This window comes from Echinops telfairi, unplaced genomic scaffold (assembly GCF_000313985.2).
Source record: "Echinops telfairi isolate 266 unplaced genomic scaffold, ASM31398v2 ScPeMD7_3509;HRSCAF=4178, whole genome shotgun sequence".
In the NCBI taxonomy this organism is placed as follows: Eukaryota; Metazoa; Chordata; class Mammalia; order Afrosoricida; family Tenrecidae; genus Echinops; species Echinops telfairi.
In genome coordinates this window covers 17619596-17638588 of record NW_022107407.1, presented here as the reverse complement: position 1 = coordinate 17638588, position 18993 = coordinate 17619596, and the positions used below count along the sequence as shown (strand labels likewise).

At 32.4% G+C, this 18993-nt stretch overlaps 1 protein-coding gene across 3 annotated transcripts in view; it reads right to left on the bottom strand.

Moving 5' to 3' along the window:
• STXBP5L (syntaxin binding protein 5L) overlaps positions 1 to 18993 on the bottom strand; it is a 372896-nt gene that overhangs the window by 36909 nt on the left and 316994 nt on the right. Inside the window, exon 20 of one of the 3 annotated variants that reach the window (XM_045294276.1) lies at positions 6044 to 6094. The exons of the other annotated variants lie outside the window; for them this stretch is intronic. Coding sequence (XP_045150211.1) covers positions 6044 to 6094 — 51 coding nt within the window. The remainder of the gene's footprint in view (positions 1 to 6043; positions 6095 to 18993) is intronic. 3 annotated transcript variants of the gene reach the window in all.

The window sequence follows — 18993 nt, the reverse complement described above, 5'->3', positions numbered from 1 at the left end:
CCCCCCCTCCCCTTCCCTTTCCCCCATGCACCCTTAATAATTTATAAATTATTTTTGTATCTTACGAGGCGCCGGACAGTAGTAAACTTTTTGTTGTCTCTCTTAGCATTAGATTTTGTTTGTGTCATCTGGAATTTTGCTTTTCTTGAGCTTTTTCTTTCTGTTAAATACTATTAAAAATTGTGAGAGCCAGAACCCACCAAGGTTATCTTGGAGTTTTTTTTCTCTGGATTTTGCAAATTTTCCATTTTTGGCAAGGTACACCATATCTCTTTTCTTTTAGTAGATATTTAAGTTTCTTCTCTGACAGGTTTCCACTTTATACACATTCTGCCTCTCATAGGTTTAGTGTAGTTTTGTAGCTGCCTCCCATTAGTTCAAAATTTCTGCTAGGGGAACCAAAGGTTAGGTTCTTATAAACCAATGGTCATAGCATTATCATCAACCAATCAGTACATACCTTTGTATGCTTCTAATTAAAGACATTTTGCTTAGTGCAACAGGCCTTTAGTCCAGAATTTTTAGGGTACTTGTCCCACATTGATATTGGAAAAATCAAGATACTGATCTCTTAAACCAAAAAACCAGGTCCAAGGGTTGTTTGGGAGTTTTAGATTTTTCAGGAGGTAAGGATTTCTTTTGTTTATTTTTTGTTATTAAGTTTTTAAAAACAGTTTCATTGGCACTTCATCCACATGTCATACAGTTCAATAATTCAATCATATCAAGAGTTGTACAATCATCATCACAATCAATTCCAGAACATTTACTTCTTCCTAGTTGTTATTAATTTCTTATGTAATTGCATTGTAATTAGAGAATGTGACCTGTAATATTCTACTTTTTAAAACGGAAGTTTTGGGGGTGGCTTTATTCTTTCATTATTGTTGCATTTGTTTATATTTTCTTGTATTTCTTAGATGCTTTTATTTTTAATTGTAAATCCTGTATTTGGTACATTAACATTTGTAAAATAATTTTATTATGGATTATATTTTTATTATATATAGCATTTTTACTAATGAATGTATTTTGCCTTGAATTTAACCTTGATATTAATATAATGCCTCTTTTATTTTTGCTAATATTGTCTAACTACTATTACCTTTGGAATCACTTTTGTATTTGATGGTTTTTTGGTGATACATGCCGAAATGTTTTTTTTTTCTCTTTTAAAAAAAATCATTTTATTAGGGGCTCATACAACTCTTCTCACAATCCATACACATATCAATTATGTAAAGCGCATTTATACATTCATTGCCCTCATCATTCTCAAAACATTTTCTCTCCACTTAAACCCCCGGTATTAGGTCCTCATATGTTTTTTTATTTTAAAAATTGATTTATTTGACATTATTGACACGAGAGACATTTCATCTATTTTTCTATCACATTTTAAGCACATCCAGTGTTTTAATCTACTTTTCTAGCATACAATTTATATACCACACTTCTACTTCCTCCTTTAAGTTGTTAGGTACCATCTAGTCTGTTCCTGTTCAAAAAACCCTTATGTACAATAGAACAAAACACCTCTTAGTCTTGCACCATCCTTAAAATTGTTCTTATGTTTGAGCTCATGTTGCAGCCACTGTGCAATGCATCTTGCCCAGGGCCTTCCTCTTTTTTGCTGCCTCCCTGCTTCACCAAGCATGATGTCTTTCTCCAGGAACTGGTGTCCCCTGAGAATGTTCAAAGTATGTGAGACGAAGTCTTACCATCCTTGCCTCTAAGGAGCATTCTGGTTGTGCTTCTTCCAACAAGACAGATCTTCTGGAAGTTCATAGTACCTTCAATATTCTTTACCAGCACTATAATTCAAATGCATTGATTCTTCTTTGGTCTTCCTTATTCAAAATCTAACTTTCACATACATATGAGGTACCATATATATTCAAGTATAAGCTGACCTGAATATCAGCTGAGGCACCTAATTTTACCACAAAAACTCCATTTAAAATGTGCTGAAAAACTTGGCTTATACATGAGTAAATACAATAATTGAAAATACTCTGGCTTGGGTCAGGGGCACCTTAGTCTTCAAAGTAACACCCTTACTTTTCAGCATTTAAAAAGGTCTTGTGAGGCAGATTTACCCAATACAATGAGTTATTTGATCTTTTTACAGCTGCTTCCAAGAGTATTGTTTGTGGATCCAAGCAAGGGGAAATCCTTGACAGCTTCAATCTTTTCTCCATTCATGATGTTATTTATTGGTCCACTTTTGAGGATTTGGGTTTTCTTCACATTGAGTTGTAATCCATACTGAAGGCTCCAATCCTTGATCTCCATCAGCAAGTACTTCAAGTTCTCCTCAACTAACTCCTTTAAGTTAGTGTGGAAAATTTCCAGAATAAATTGCTTAGAGAAGTGTAGATTAATAATGAAATGACAGAAGCAAAAACTCCCTTGCTTTAAAAATCCAACACTTTCACCAATTAGATTAAAACAAAATTGCAAAATTTAATTTACATGCTTTATGCTTCTGTTTAAAGACACTTACATTTTGACTCATTAACATTGAATTCATTGCCAATGGCACTATAATTCATGCCTTAATGAAATATATTTAATTCATATTCTCTCCATAAAGCACACCTCATTCTTCTTGCATTCAGTAGCACTAGACAGCACTTTAGCACTATGCTTGGAGGCTATTTAAATAGCAAAATTACCAATTAAAAAATAAAAGGCAAGAAATGAGAAAAAACATGCTAATTAAACTTAGAAAAGGACAGTCATTATAGTATGAGAGGTAAGCCAAGAAGATAGTGTGTCACTTTGCTCTACCTCAGCTGGCAAAGAGTGTAGCAGGTGCTCAAATCTTGCTGCTCTATGCATGTCCATGAATAACTGTGAAAGTACTACAAATCTTGATTTTTAGGGTAACAAATTATAGAGTAGGCAACTTTATAATTACAAAATTCAAGAATGGTGAGTGCTGGACATATGTATTCAATGTTTCCTTGGACATGCTGTGGTTTAAGTTTCCCCACCATCATTCAAGTAGAAGAGCTATAGTCAGTTGTAGTTTGTCACACTAAATCAACTTTGTGTTGTCTTAGATACTCGATAGAAGGCTCTAAGGTCTTGAAACCCCAAACTGCCATCGCCAGTAGTGCAAAATTTGCAACATTTTTTACTGTTCACCTCAACAGAAACTACATAGGTCACAAACACCTTAACATAATTCATTAATCTGGGGTTGAACTACCCCCTCACTTCAGCCCTATATTTCAAACTGCTCACTGAATGCTTATATGGATGTCCCTGTAGCAGATCACACTCATTTTCCTTCCTTTTCCAGGCAAGCATTCTCCGAGTGCTATGCTTTGCATGTAGTTATCCTTTACGACTTCTATTCTCTGTCTTGCCAGCCCCATTCTCGTCTTGCTCCTAATCCCACCAATTGTAGTTTCCTGGGGAAACCCCTCTCTTTGACTCAGAGGCAGTGAGTTTTTTTCTTTTCCTTTTCATGTTCATTATTTTCTTTCAGGCTGATCTACTGCAACAGCTTCCTACACTTCTTCCTCCTTCATACTGGATAACACATTACTGGAAATTATTGTTTCTAAAGCATATTAACTGTTTGCAAAAGGTATATAACCAAAAGTAGGAAAACGGGAGAGAAAGTAATTCATCAGAATTGTGGTGCTGGTGAAATCATTGAATGCACTGTGGACTGATAAAAAAAGGAAATAGAATCGGATACAACCAGGTCTTTAGAAGGGAGGATGGCAAGAGTTTCACTCACTCATTGAATAAACCACCAGGAAAGAACAATTGCTAGGAAATGATATTGTGTTTGGTAAAGGTTAAATTAAAATTAGGGAAACCCTGATTTAGATGACTTGCAACAATATACTCAACATAACAATCATTAAGATTGTGCAGAATTGGAGAATTATTTATTCTGTTATATACAAGGTCTCTCTGAGTTGGAATCAACTTGATGCAAACTGACAACGAAGGAAATTATAAGCAAGCTGGGCTATATTTTACACCAAAGCTTTATGCTGGAAGATTTATAAGGACACAAATAATTATATACTTCCAAAATTCATATGATTTTTTTCATGTAACTCTGTAGGAAATATTTGTAAAAATTAAATTACATTAATAATATACTTGATATATAAAATTAATTTCAATGAAGTTTTATTGTGCTACTTCTGTAGCAATGCGATGCACATTTTCCTACTTTATCTTTTGTGCATATTTAAACTTTGAGAATTAATTTCTGTTTAAAGTATACATGAAAATAGAATAAAACAGTTGGAAGGAGTGAGTTGGAGACATTGAGAAACTGACATTTATAGTTGGAAATTCCTAACTGACCTTATAATTAAACTAAGTGCTCTTTTTACTACTTTGAGTAAATATGGGAGTGGGCTGGAGATACTTTGTTTTCCCATTAAAACATTTAAGAAAAAACATGGTATATTGAAAATATGTGAATAAATATCATGAATGCATATTTTTCTAGGAAAAATTTTAAAATAGTTATGTATTTCTCACAGTATATACTATATAAAATGACATGTAATCATAAAATTAGAAGTTTTGCAATTTATAGACTTGATTTCAATTCATTTTGTAACTAGTTGTATGATGTTAGTTAAATTCAAAATTTTCATAACCTTCATTTACCCATTTATAAAATAATAATACCACTTACCTTAAGTCAGTTAAATAAACAATTCAAACATATTGTCTGATGGAACTAAAGGAACAATATTCCTTTGACATATTGGTAAAATACCAATTTCATAGTAATTTAAAAAATATTAATCCTGAACCAATGATAATACCTAATATGTTAGAGCTTTGCATTAAAAACACACTATTGTGATTTCATTTAGCAAAATGCATATAATTACTTTGGCTTTTAATGTTCAGAACTATATTTGTTACAAATAACTCAGATATAATGAGATGAGACATGTAATATATACCATAAGGTTTGGGCACCATGCTTTAAGAACTTGATTCAAATCTTAAGTCTACCTAGATTAGAGAGAGACTTTTATTAACAATTTAATCTCAGTTTCTACACTAGAAAACATTAAGAATAATGATAACCAGAGAGAATTACTGAGAAAATGAAGTAATATTTATATGAAACAGCTTTGTAAATTCTAAAGAATAATGCATAGTGGTTTTGCGTTGGACTGCTAACTGAAACCACTAGCTGCTCCATGGGAGAAAGACGAGGCTTCCTACTCCCATAAGGAGTTATCGTCCTGGAAACTCACAAGGGGAAGTTCTACCCTGTCCTACAGGTTCACTGTAGGACAGGTCACTATGACCTGTCAGAATTGACTAGATGGCAGTGAGTCAGGTTGTTTTTGTGGTTATTTTAACTTGAATTAGAAAGATCTAATGATGTGGCTTTATACCAGAGCAAAAAATGAAAATAAAGGCAAGTCAATTAAATATCTAAAACGCCACGCTGGAAAAAAATCAGATAAAAGTTCTGTAAGAAAAATTTATTAAGGACATTTTAATAAAGTCTTACTTTATTCCACAGAGCTGTAATTATGAACAAGCTTGTGACCAATACAAAAACAAAAATATATGAAATTTCCTATATTTCCTAAAATTAAAAGGTTACCAGACCTCCACTCTTCCATATCAAGCTTATTTTTGGTCTTATTTCATTTGAGGATTAATTCTAAATAATACTAAGATACAAAAAGGGGGAATACTTTAGAGAAAACCATGTTCGTTTAATGATTACAGTCACAAAGGATCTATATGTGTGGCACTTCAATGTTAAAAACCATTTTCATGAAAAAAGAAAACAAAATCAGTACATACCTTGGTGTGTAATGATTCATAACATAACTTTGTAGAATGACTGTAAACAAAATGTTGAATACTGCCAACAGAACTGTATGGTGATTTTTAAGAAAGCCTTTTTGGAAAGCTATCCAACATTGCTATCTAGTAACCTTGTGCTAGTCATGGATTGGTTGGTAAAAATGTTCAGCCAAATGAATGTAAGAAACTTAAAATTGTTGGCTTTTGCCTACCGTACCAAGATCAGCCTTAAGATCTGTTGGCAGACTTAACTTTCTTGATCCTTTAACTGAAACAACAGAAAAAGGAAAAAGGTGGTTGTTAATTATGTAAAAAGTAAGAGGTGTATGGGAGGATAGTATTATTAAAATCCCAATGATCTTTACATTTAGTGAGTATGAGTGGCAATAGAAATATTGTTTCAATAATATATTTCTGCCTTTCATTAGCCAATATTTAATATAAAATCAGAAACGAGGTAAACAATTGAAATTTGAATAATTAAACATATATCTGCCTAGTTTCTTTCACACATAGAGCAAGAAATGATATCTTAATTGGGAAATAACAAAAAATTTTCATTTAACTCTAATTAAAGTAGTGATATTGTAACAAATGTGTAAACTATCACAAATAACAATGAGAAGTATAAAACCTGATTCACCCTATCAATATTTGTAATATAAAAAATCTAGTATAGATATGTGATATAATAAAGGAAATTTTATTGTGTCTATTATAGGTGGAATGATATCTAAATTGAGTAAGTACTTAAGAACTAAGTATTTAAGAAAATCTTAAAAATAATTTGAAAATGAATTTTATTCAGCTATAATATATAAAACTCTTTAGAAAATACATAAAAGTATTTTTTGAAGTGTCTTTATTAATCTGTTCATGAAAATTTTACATTGAGCATCTCATGAAGTATTTAACAGAAATGCCCACTACCATAGAAAGAAAGACACTAGGAAAAATTATATTGGAAAACTATTTATATTAGGACTAAAATTGATACTACTAATTTATACCTTCTAATGAGTGATTTTCTTTGTAACTAAAAAGCTTATTTTAAATAAAGGTGTTGAATGGTATAGTAGAAAAAGCACTTGATTGAAAATCAAGTCTTACAAACTTTTGAATTGTGGTAGTGCAATGGGTAAAGCACTCAGCTGCAAATTGGAAGGTTGGTGGAATGAACCTACTACGTACTTTTGGGAGAAAGCTGTAGCCCTCTTCTGCCATAAAGAGTTACAACCATGGAAATCCTATTGGACAATTCTTCTCTGTCCTATAGGGTCATGATGAATCTGAATCAACTCAATAGCAACAGGATAGATTGAATAGTGTGTTAAATGTTAGAAACGATTTTTGTTCTAGTATTTAACTCAGAGGCAATGAAATGAGGCAAGTGAACATGGTCCATAAACTTGAGGTATCAGAGTCTAAGACCTGGTATTCCCAATAGTACTACCATTTGTTAACAATATACAAATTTCATATCAGACAAATAGCATTGGTGATATGATCTCCGATGTTTCTGTTGAAATACAATATATGACTATCATATTATAGACAGTGGTCCTGTATACTGTCTCATTGATATTTTATAGATAAGTGACAAACTATAAGCCATTTGAACTGGTATAACCTCCTTTGATATATTTTTATATTACTTTTTCAAGAACATAAAATATTTTGTATTAAAGCACCCTCTTCAATTTATTATTTATATTATAAACTTATTTAATTTAGAGACTGAAATTGATGAAAAGAAAAGCTACTTATTTTTAAAAATAACATTGTAATTCTTTATTTATATGTGCAGTCAGCTCCTACCATTGCTAGGGACTCTCTAGTCAGTTCAGACCTGTAGCAACCATATTTACAACAGAATGAAACACTGCAGGTTCTGTGTCACCCTCATCATTGTTATGTTTGAACCCATAGTTCAGCCAACATGTCACTCCATCTCACCAAGCATCTTCTTTTTTACTGGCCCTGTACTAAACATGATATCCTATTCCTGATAACATGTCCAAAGAACATGAAACAAGGTCTCACCATTTTCACTTCTAGGATGCATTTTGACTGTACTTCAATCAGTGGCATATTCAGTATTCCTTACACATAATTCAAAGGCATCGATTCTCTTTCAGCCTTCCTTATTCATTGTTCAGTTTTTTAATGCATATGAAGTGAATGAAAAACCAAGGCTTGGAACAGGCACACCTTAGTCATCACGATGAAATCTTTGCTTTTTAATACGGAGAGAGATTTTTTGTTACAGGTTTTCCCAATGCAATATGTTGTTTGATTTCTTGATAGTTGCTTCCATGGGCATTGACTGTGGACCCCAGTAATGGGAACACTTTGACTATTTCAATCTTTTCTCTGTTTATCATCTTGTTGCTTATTGGTCCAGTTGTGAGGATTTTTGTTTTTTTGAGGCTCAGGTGGAATCATTATTGATCTTCATCATTTAGTGCTTCAGGTTGTCTTCATTTTCAGCAAAAGAGGTTGTGTCTGTCATATGCAAATTGCAGGTTACTAATTAGCCTTCCTTCTGAAGCCACAAATAGTTCAGCTTCTCAGATTGTTTGCAGATTGAATCATTGTAGTAAAGGGATACAACCTTCATGCACCTTTCCTGATTTTAAATCATGCAGAATACCCTTATTTTGTTTGAATGACTGGCTGTTGGTCTATGTACAGGTTCCACATTAGCACAATTAAGTGTTCTGAAATTCCCATTCTTTGAAATGTTATTTTGTTATTGTCCATACTGCTGAGCGTCTTTGCATAGTTAACAAACAACAAGTAAACATATTTCTGGTATTCTCTGCTTTGAACCAAGGTCTGGCTCAGTGGTTCTTGGTTCAGCAATGGTATTCCTTGTTCAACATCCCTTCCTGAATCTGACCTGGATTATTGGGAATTTCTGCTAACATAATTTTTTATCTTCAGCATAACTTTAATTGCATGTGGTCTAGTGATGTTCAATAATTTTGCTTTCCATAGGATCTCCTTTCTTTGGAATGTACATAAAAATGCATTTCTTCCAGTCAGTTGGCCAAGTCTTCTAAATTGGCATAAACAAGTGAAGACTTCTTAATTAGTATTCCATCAGTTCCTGGAGTTGTGTTTTCTACCAATTCATTTTTTACATCCAGAACTGATTCCTTTAGAATCATCAGTTCTTGATCAAATGCTACCCTCTGAAAGGGCTGAACATAAACCAGTCCTTTTTGATACAATGGCCATTTTCATCCCATCTTCTTTTGATGTTACCTCTGTTGTTTAATATATGGAATTTTTCAATATGCAGCCGGAGGCTTGAATTTTTTCTTCAATTATTTCAGCTAAGTATACCTTCTCTTTTTCTTTTCTAAGTCCAGGCCCTTGTAAATTCTACTCTACCTTCTCTAGCTGCCATTTAAAATCTGCCATCCAGTGGCACAGCTTTCCACATCACAGTAACACAAAAGCCAACGCATTATGACAAACTGACAGAAGAGTGGTGGAAAAAACATATAGAAATTAATAAATTAAAAATGTGGTGCTGTGTCATTGGTTTTAATTATTAGAAAAACTAAAACTATTTTCCAAATAATTTTTTCCTATAAGCTAAATTTTAAATTGCAATTTTGTCTGTTTCTAACAGAGTATATTTCTTAAGTGCTTTGAATTGTGCATAGCTAAAATATTATATTTTCCTAACTCAGATACTCTGGGTCCTTGGGCATTGAGATAGTTAGTTTTATTTTTTGTCATTCTCAAAGGTCTTTTTCTTATTTTATTAATAAATGACAGTGATACATAATTTACAGTTAAATAATACTAAATTGGAATACCAGCTCTATAATTTAAAAGCTAAGCTATTTAGTTACTCTAAGATATTTTTATCTGAAGATATTTTCATCTGTATATCCCAAGGGTACTGTATTACTTGTAAAGTAGAGAAGAGAAGATAAACAGCTGCCTGGAAAACTATGAGTAACAATTAACTGTACCTTTGTTGGCTTCTGATTTAAAGATTCCTACATCTTAATATTGACCTGACTACAACCATTTGGCAGTGGGTGCCTAACTTCCCTTTCTTAACACTGATACTTATTAAAGATATTTATCCTTTGCTTGAGGCAGTTAGTTGGCAGTTTCCATGATCATCAGGCTTATCCCTGATGATAGAAAATGTTATTGTATTATGAAAGGCTATGGAACATTTTATAAAACTGCTCTGTTTTGATTCTTAAATTTTAACTGCCATATTCATATTTTCTTACACACCTGACAAAAATATTTAGATTTAGAGCAGAAAAGCAACACTATCAAAATTCTATGGAACATTTCCAAACCTTTCTCAAAAGTCTTAGGAATTCCTACTTTATCTCTCATGAGGTCAATATTTATTGTTTTACCAATTGCTTTCAGGAAAATAACATTATGACAAACTGACAGAAGAGTGATGGATAAAACATAGAAATTTGTTTTTTCATCAAAGAGATTTGACCTTTCCCGGGCAATTGATGTACTTGATTCCGCTGTCTTAGAGCTGGGATTTTAATTCTATAAATGTCTGATGCTGCCTCAAGAGTTGTGACACCAAGTCCGAAAAGAAGGGAACACAAAACTATTGCCATGTAGTTTCTTAGCTCAAGTGGACCGCAGTTTTTACTTTAATTATGAGTACCAAAACCATTTGGAAAGATATCTGTGCTAAGAACATTCCCCATCGGAGGGATGGAGTTTTCTGATTTGAGGGTGTGGTGGGCTTTGTTGTTGTTAGATGCTGTGGAGTCAATTTTGCCTCCCAGTGACCCCATGTGACAGAGGAGAACTTCCCCATAGGATTTCCTAGCCTGTGATATTTACTGAAGCAGATCACTTATCATTACCGCTTGTGCCAGCGGCACTCCTTAATTGGTGTTGCTGTTGTGAGGGTCATGGAGTTAGTTTTGACTCAAAGTAACCCTATGTAAAAAAGAAAGAAAAGTTCACCTGCACCATCCTCAAAATGGTTATGTTTCAACTCATTGTTGCAGCCACTGTGTCAATCCACCTTATCGTTGAGGGCTGGCCTCTTTTTTGTTGACCTGCTGCTTTTTACTAAGCCTGATGTCCTTTTTCAGGGACTGGTTTCTCTTGATAATAAGTCTAAAGTACGTGAGATGAAGTCTCACCATCTTTGCTTTTAAGGAGCATCCTGGCTGTATTTCCTCCAAGACAAATAGTTTGTCCACGGTACTTTCTTTATTTTCATCAACATCATAATGCAAATATACCAATTCTTCTGTGGCCTTCCTTATTTGTTGTCCAGCTCTCATCATATGCATATGAGGGGTTTTAAAATACCAGGGATTGGGCCAGGGGCATTTTAATCCTCAAAATGACTTCTATGCTCTTTAATACTTTTAAGAGGTTTTGTACAGCAAATTTGCCCAATGCAATCCATTCTTTGATTTCTTGACTGCTGCTTTCATGAGCTTTGATTGTAGATCCAAATAAAATGACCTCCTTAACAATGTCAATCTTTCCTCCATTTATCATGATGTTATCTACTGGTACAGTAGCGAGAAAACTATTTTCCTTTACATTGAGTTGTAAAGCATATTGAATCCATACTGAAGGCTATATTCTTCTATCTTCATCACTAAGTGCGTCTTCCCTTTCAGTAAACAAAGTTATGCCAGTGCATGTTGCAAGATATTAAAGAGACTGCCTTTAAATTGGGTTTTAGGCACACAGAATCACACAGGAAGAACATTTAAAGGAAGATATAAGATGTGGCTCTAACATACTTGGGAACAAAAAGTATACATTCTCTTTTGGTAGTGTTCCATGGCATTGCTTTCCATGATATTTTAATAAAATACATTTCATTAAAATGTCTTAATAAATATCAATATTTATACCACTCTAGAGTTGAACTTAGTAGAATAAGACTATGGATGACAAGAATCAGAGTGGGTGGTTATAGAAATAGCAAAGGAATCAGGATGGTAGCCTAGCAAAATATGTTCATCTGAGATGATTAGGATAAAAGACACACCTTTAAGGAAGTTGAATTAGAAATGAACATTTCTGGGAAGCCACAATCTGACAGTTGGAGGCTTTGTGAGTTTTTAACTCTTTTTTCAAATAAAAAGGATGGTTTTCTTTAGGGGATTGGAATTCTGTAATAGGTAAGGTTGAATGGTAGCTCCTAGGCTCTCCCTTGGGAAGTTTATTTGTACAGTATGCAATTTGTACTACCATACTTGGTGACTGAAAAGAACTATACAGCTTTAAGACAAAATAACAAACAATTCTATAATTATTATTTTAATATTTTTTGAATCTTTACATAGACAGACAATCACATCATTCTCCCATGTGGTTTGAACCACCAACTTTTGGTTAGGAAATTAGTGCTTTTCCACTGCATCACCCAGGCATTTTCTGTCTCACAATAAATACTGAAAAATAATTGATGAGTAGTTGAGTGAATGAATATGAGGGGATTATAATATCTTGGATGCTGGAAATATTGGCATTCAGCTTGACTTGGGATTCTTTCAGGTCTTTGTTCTCTTTAACTATTCAAAGGAAATATTTAATAGGTCTTAACTTTAAATCCCCTGTAGTTTAGTAGGCTATACTTTTAGTTTTTAGTTCAGTGGGATATTAATGAATTTGAAATCTATGTAAAAAATCAGAATTATAATATGATTATTGGTTCTCTGGCTTCTCTAATTACCAACTTTTTCTACTTAGAGATATTTATATCAATGTTTTAATTTGTTTTTAGCATATTTTTAAAAAGTGATTGAGATTTCACAATAGATGCTGAGAAAGCATATATCAACTAGGAACAAAATGTTTTAAAAATGTTTCTAATAACGGTAGTTCTTAAAGTGTGGCCCAGTGACAAGAAGGAATAATATCACTTGGGATTATTGATGTAAAATAGTGGGCCCCACCAAGAGCTACTGAATCAGAATCTCTGGGGCTCAAAAACCTGTGCTTTTAATAAACTACATAATTCTGATACAAGCTTAAATTTGAGACCAGAGCACACAAAAATATGGGAAAATTGAAGAAAGGCCAGAATAGTACTAACTCTCAAATCCTATATATACACAAAGAAAAGAGAGATAACTCAGATACAAACATAACAATGATCATTAAATTAGAAATAGCTGTTTCTGGAATTTTAGAATCAAGGAGACTGTTACTCAAAAGTTAGAAAATATTACAAATATTCCAGTTTCCCTCAATTATATATATATTGAGTCTAATTATCTAATTTAAAATTATCTAAACTTTAAAAATTGTTTGCATTTTAATTATTTTCTACCTCTAGAGCCAATAACTTTTACTAAATAAACTTTAATGCTTGAAGTCTTAAATTAGCTTTTTTCATGGTTACACTTAGTGTTATGAGATTAGAATTGAAAGTTTGCAAATATCCAAATTATACTTTGCCTGATGACCTAGAATGAAAGTAACAATTTCTACAGCAATAACAAGAGATTACAGATGGCAATTTTAGGTACATGTACTCCTATGGTATTCTGAAAATAGTAATGGGCAAATAAAAATAACTCACTAATTTAATGCAATTAATTATCTTCTCACCTATGAGAAATAGATCAGAACTGTTGATTTTGTCCAGCATTATTAAACAAAATACCGTAAGGTCTATTGATTCTATTTCCAGAAAGATAAACTTCACATATTCACAAATAGAACTCTTAATATTTACAAAATCCTTAAAAGAAGAAAATTCTCATTTCATAATTATATTCACTTTTAATTTAATGTTGCTTTTAAATTAAAGTGTGACTTGCCTACTATGTCAGTCTCAAATAAGAGGCTGGAATGAGAAATGAATCTCATCACAGTCAATCATTTCTCTTCCAAGGAATATAATATAAAAATAGTCAAATGTTCTTGCTTTGAAAATTGGTTGATTGCAAAATCCTTTGAGTTGAATTTCGAAAAAAAAAAGACTGGGTAGTCATGGTGCTAGTCTGAGATACAAAATCAATATTTTTTAAAAATCACATTTTTATATTCTACCATAATTAGAAAAATACATTAAAGTAACATTTTAATGGCATAAAGATATCAAATAAATGCACTACCATCAAGTTGATTCCAATTCATAGCAACTGTAATACAGAACAGAACTTCTCCTTAGGGAATCCCAGATTACAAATCTTTATGGGAGCAGATAGCCTCATCTTTCACCCACAGAGTGACTGGTAGGTTTTGAACATCTGACCTTGTGATTATTAGCCCAATGCTTAACCAAAAACATCAAATACATAGAAATACATCTACTAAACTGTGAAAACTTCTACAGAGAAAACTAGAAAATATTACTGAAAGTGAAGATGACACATACAAATGAAGATACCAATCGAAAATCTCAATATTGCAGAATATGTTAACTACAGCCAATTTATATAAAGATTAACATGACATTCAATATTCAAGCATGTTTGTATAGAAACTGCTAGTCTTTCTAAAGCTCATAAAAAATAAAATAATAAACTAGAATAACTATGTTGAGTTGAAAAAGAAGCACAACAAGACTGGAGAATCCATACCATCAAATAGCAATAAAAGTGCTATAGTTATTAACAGGCTCTGGAAATATATACACAACCACATGTATACATGTGTACACATGCACATACATATATAAAGAAAAGTTCACTAATTTCTGGCAAAGCCAAATCAAACAAACCAAACTCACTGCTATTTAGCTGATGCTGATTCATCCACTAATTTTAGTTAGAGAAATGATAGTTTTCTCAAAAATGGTGCATATCAACTGGATACCCAATTTGAGTAAATGAAGTTTGAGTCATACCTCATATTATTCACAGGAATAAATTCAAAATGGAATTTTAATTTAAATGTGAAAGTTAAGATAATAAAGTGTCTAAAAGATGATTTAGAAAAATATCTTCACGATTTTGGGGTAAGTAAATAAAAAAATTGTAGGTGCATAAAATATTTAAAATAAAAATATTGATAAATTGTATTATATTATCTTAAAAAACAGACCTTTAGGAGAGTAAAGGCCAAGTGACAGAATGAGAGAAGATATTTTGCACCATACATATCGAACAAAAAACTATCCAGAAAAGGTGATGGGGTACCCAACAAAAGCTCCGGCGGAGCTTTTGTAGTACGCCTTTTTCCCGCTAGGCGAGCATTGAGCAAATTTCTCTGAGTTAGCACACCCAGGGGCATTGCCTGGGAAGGGTCTCTGATCACAGTGGATTTTTTCATTAAAGCAATTTTGCTTGAATCTCATTTCTTTGTGATGGCTAATTTAAGAGATCAACATGCGATTGTGAAATTTTGCTTCCTGCTCCGGAAAATTGCTGCCGAAACTGTTGTGATGCTGAACACAGCTTGCAAGAACGAGCTATTGGAAAAATTCATATGTACAACTGGTTTTCTCCTTTCAGAAATGGTGAAAATGTTGATTGATGACAAACCTCGTTCTGGACGTCCGTCAACTTCCCAAAAGGACTGAAATGTCGACAAAATTCTTGCACTTGTGCTCAAAGACCTACGACAGACTATTGAAGAGATGGGGAAGTTATCTGGACTATCTTGGAGCTCTGTTTGGCCGAATTTTAACAGAAGATATGGGAATGCGAAGGTCGCCGTCAAATATGTGCTTTAGGTTCTGACTGACCAGGAAAAAGCATAGACTGGAAACATGTCGTGCTTTGAAAAAAAAAGTTCTGCTGTGACCTAGACTTCTTTTTTCCAAGGTCATTACTAGTTTCAAGACATGGTGCTATTCTTACAAGCCCGAAAGCAAACGCCAATCAAGCCAGTGGAAGATGCCATTGTCACCTCGCCCCTCAAAAGTTCGTCAAATGAAATAAAAGATCACGATGATGCTCGTTTTTTGTTTGTTTGTGTGTTTTTTGTTTGAAGTGAAGTGGATAGTGCATTTGGAATTCCTTCCAGCAAGTCAGACTGTTAATCAAGCTTTCTACTATGGTACTTAAAGACATAGAAATACTATGCAACATGAAAGAATGATGACAAATCAGTGAAACACTTCATAAAATGGATCACACTGGAGAACATTATGCGTAGTGAAATAAGTCAATCAGAAAAGAGCAAATATTGTGTAAGACCGCTAATTTATAAAAAGTCAAGAAAAGTTTCACACCAACAAATGAAGAGCTTAGAGGGAAAGGAAGAGTGAATTACTAACTAGAGGTAGATATATGTTAAGTTGGGTGAAGAGGGAGGGAAAAAGTAATCAAGGACATTAGACTCATAGAATAATTCATAAGCTAATATCTATTCCTGTAAAATATTACAAATTTAGCTTAAATAACTCTTAGGCCAAAGAAAGATCATCAAATTGCTTACTATATAGAAATAAGGATGAAATAATTTATCAGAAACTATATGATAAATCTGAAGCTAAGTCCCAAGTGAAATTTTATCTTAATATTTATATTTATATGTAGAAATAATAAATATGAATTATCAAGCATCTAAAACAAAAAGCTTAGAATGGAAAAAAAGAATAAAGTAACTAAAATTGGGATTAAAAAACTAATCAAGAGAAAAGTAACATTTAAAAAGTTAAATAACAACCATCAAAGTTTTTAAATAGACCTAAAATTTACTAGCTAGCCTAATCAAAGAAAATTGAAATCTACACTTTTGCAAATGCTCAGAAAATTTCCACAATGATTTTCTTTAAAGAGAAAGTGAAAATATACAGAATAAGAAATTATAAGGGGTAAAAAATTTGATAGGAGCATTCTACATAAACTTCTCTAGAGCAAAGTGAAAAGCTTAATGGAAAAAAAGTCTAGATCTCCTGTTAACCAAAAACTAAACCCACTTCTCTATAGTGGATTCTGACCCATAATGACTGTATAGGGCAGAATAGAATTGCTCCTTAGCGTTTTTAAGACTGCAAATCTTTACGGGAGCAGATAGCCTCATCTTTCTCTTACAGAGCTCTTTGTGGGTTTGAACTGTAGACCTTCTGGTTTGCAGCTCAATACTTAACGCACTCCAAATTGATAGGAATGGTACCAACAACCCAATAGAAGGTAGGTAAAGTATATGAATAAATGCTTAACAATAACAACAAAAGCTTAACGAGCTCTTAAACATATGAAAAGGTATTCACCATCACTTACATAAAAACTAACTTGTAAGTACATTGAGATAATCTTTTTACCTATTCGACTGGCAAAAATAAAAAAACTTGAAAACCAGTATTTGCCAATCATTATTTAAAGGAGTAAAATAGATAAATCTTGTTGAAAGCAATTTAGGGATATTTATAAAATTATCCATGTACTCAACCCCAATTTTAAGAATTCAAACTTCATAGATATATCAGCACACATTAAAAATGGGTGTGTACCAAGTTTAGCCACTCTGGCATTGTTAGTAATAGCAGAAGACTAAATGTCCCTTATCAATGGACATAAAATATAGTACATGCATTTCTATGAAAAAGAATAAGTGTTTTCTGCAATGAAATGGAAAGAAACATTAATATTTTGTAATGAAATATGTATGATATACTACTTTCTGCGGAATTCAGAAAGCAAAAAAGAATATGTGCCTTTTGGTTTGTTTACAAACACAAATAGTCTGGGAGGAAAAACAAGCAACTGAAAATAATAAGAGAGATACCAATAATAATGGTCATCTCTGAAAACCAATAGTAATGGTCATATCTTGGAAACAAGATAAAAGGGAGAGGTTTTTCTCTTTTTCCTTTGATGCTTGAACCAAATTGCCATTCAATTTCAGATTATGGATGAGAAATTAGCTATGTACATTTGATAGAGAATATTTAATTGTCTTTTATACTGTAGGTTTCTGACTGTGGGAAAACATGGACAAAGTATTCTTTTAATGAGGTTAGTTTTGCAGCATGACATACAAGATGACTTGTAAGAGGCCAAGATGGAAAGCAATGACACCTATTAGAAAACTTTTTGTGATGCTCTATGGGTGAGAAAATAAACAGCTAAATTAGAATGGTGCCAATGGGATTGCAAAAGAAAAGATAAATGTATAAGATGATTTTTTTTAAGCAGTAAGATAAAGAGCAAAAGGATATGATTAAAACAAACATTTATATAGCATGCAACAAATTCCATTTAGTCTGTATTTTTGAAGAACAAGGGTAAAGAACTTACGACTCTTGAGGGAATGGGTTAAACTGAGGAAATATAATTTTAGTGAATTTCTAAGACTTCATATTCACTACTTTTAAAGACATTAATATATATATTTTTTATTAATTTGTATGATGTTTAAGTAAAATATAAACAACTGAAGTAAAATATTTTTAATTCTCTATGAAAATTGAGCTGCAGGTCAATATCAAAACCATACCTGAATTGGACATGCAAAAATTGTTGAAATGGCTATAATTATATTAAACATAGTATTTATATATATATATATACACACATATATTTACTACATTAAAAAATAAGGTGAGATGATGGTAGTGAAAAAAAAAACTACACAGCTTCTATATGTTCAATAGAGAAAGAAAAAAACCCCCAGAATAACCAGGTTAATTAAAAAAATTAGTAAACCACCTATTATCTTACCACCAACAGATTTATAATGCTAGTGATTTTTTATAAATATAATTTAAAATCTTATTCAGAGAAATCATTAACCCTACACATTTTATATTGTTTAACGGGACCACGTTTTATTTTGATATTTCATTTCACATCATACTATAGTATCAATTTTTTTCTTTTTTGATGAATATATTCCTCATTATTTTTTATGTTAGCATACTACTTCAGCTATCTAATGTATATTACATGACTTTCAGGTTTATCCTAGTTTTATCCATATTAGAAATTATGCTATAATTGCATATTCCTGGATAAATATTTGCAATTTAAAAAATGTTTGTTTCCATTAAATTCCTAGAACATATGCATGTTTTTAGAATCTTTAATACATGTTTCCAAACTTTGGTCCAGAGAGATGGTATCATTTGCTCCTACACATAAAGCATAGGTGTCCCACTAATTCATCTCTAATGATACGAGAATTTCTGTAAATTTACCAATATTCATTTGGATACTCATTTATGTAACAGAAACAATGTTCCTTTAAAACATCTTTAAAACACTAGATTCATACCTCTTGTCT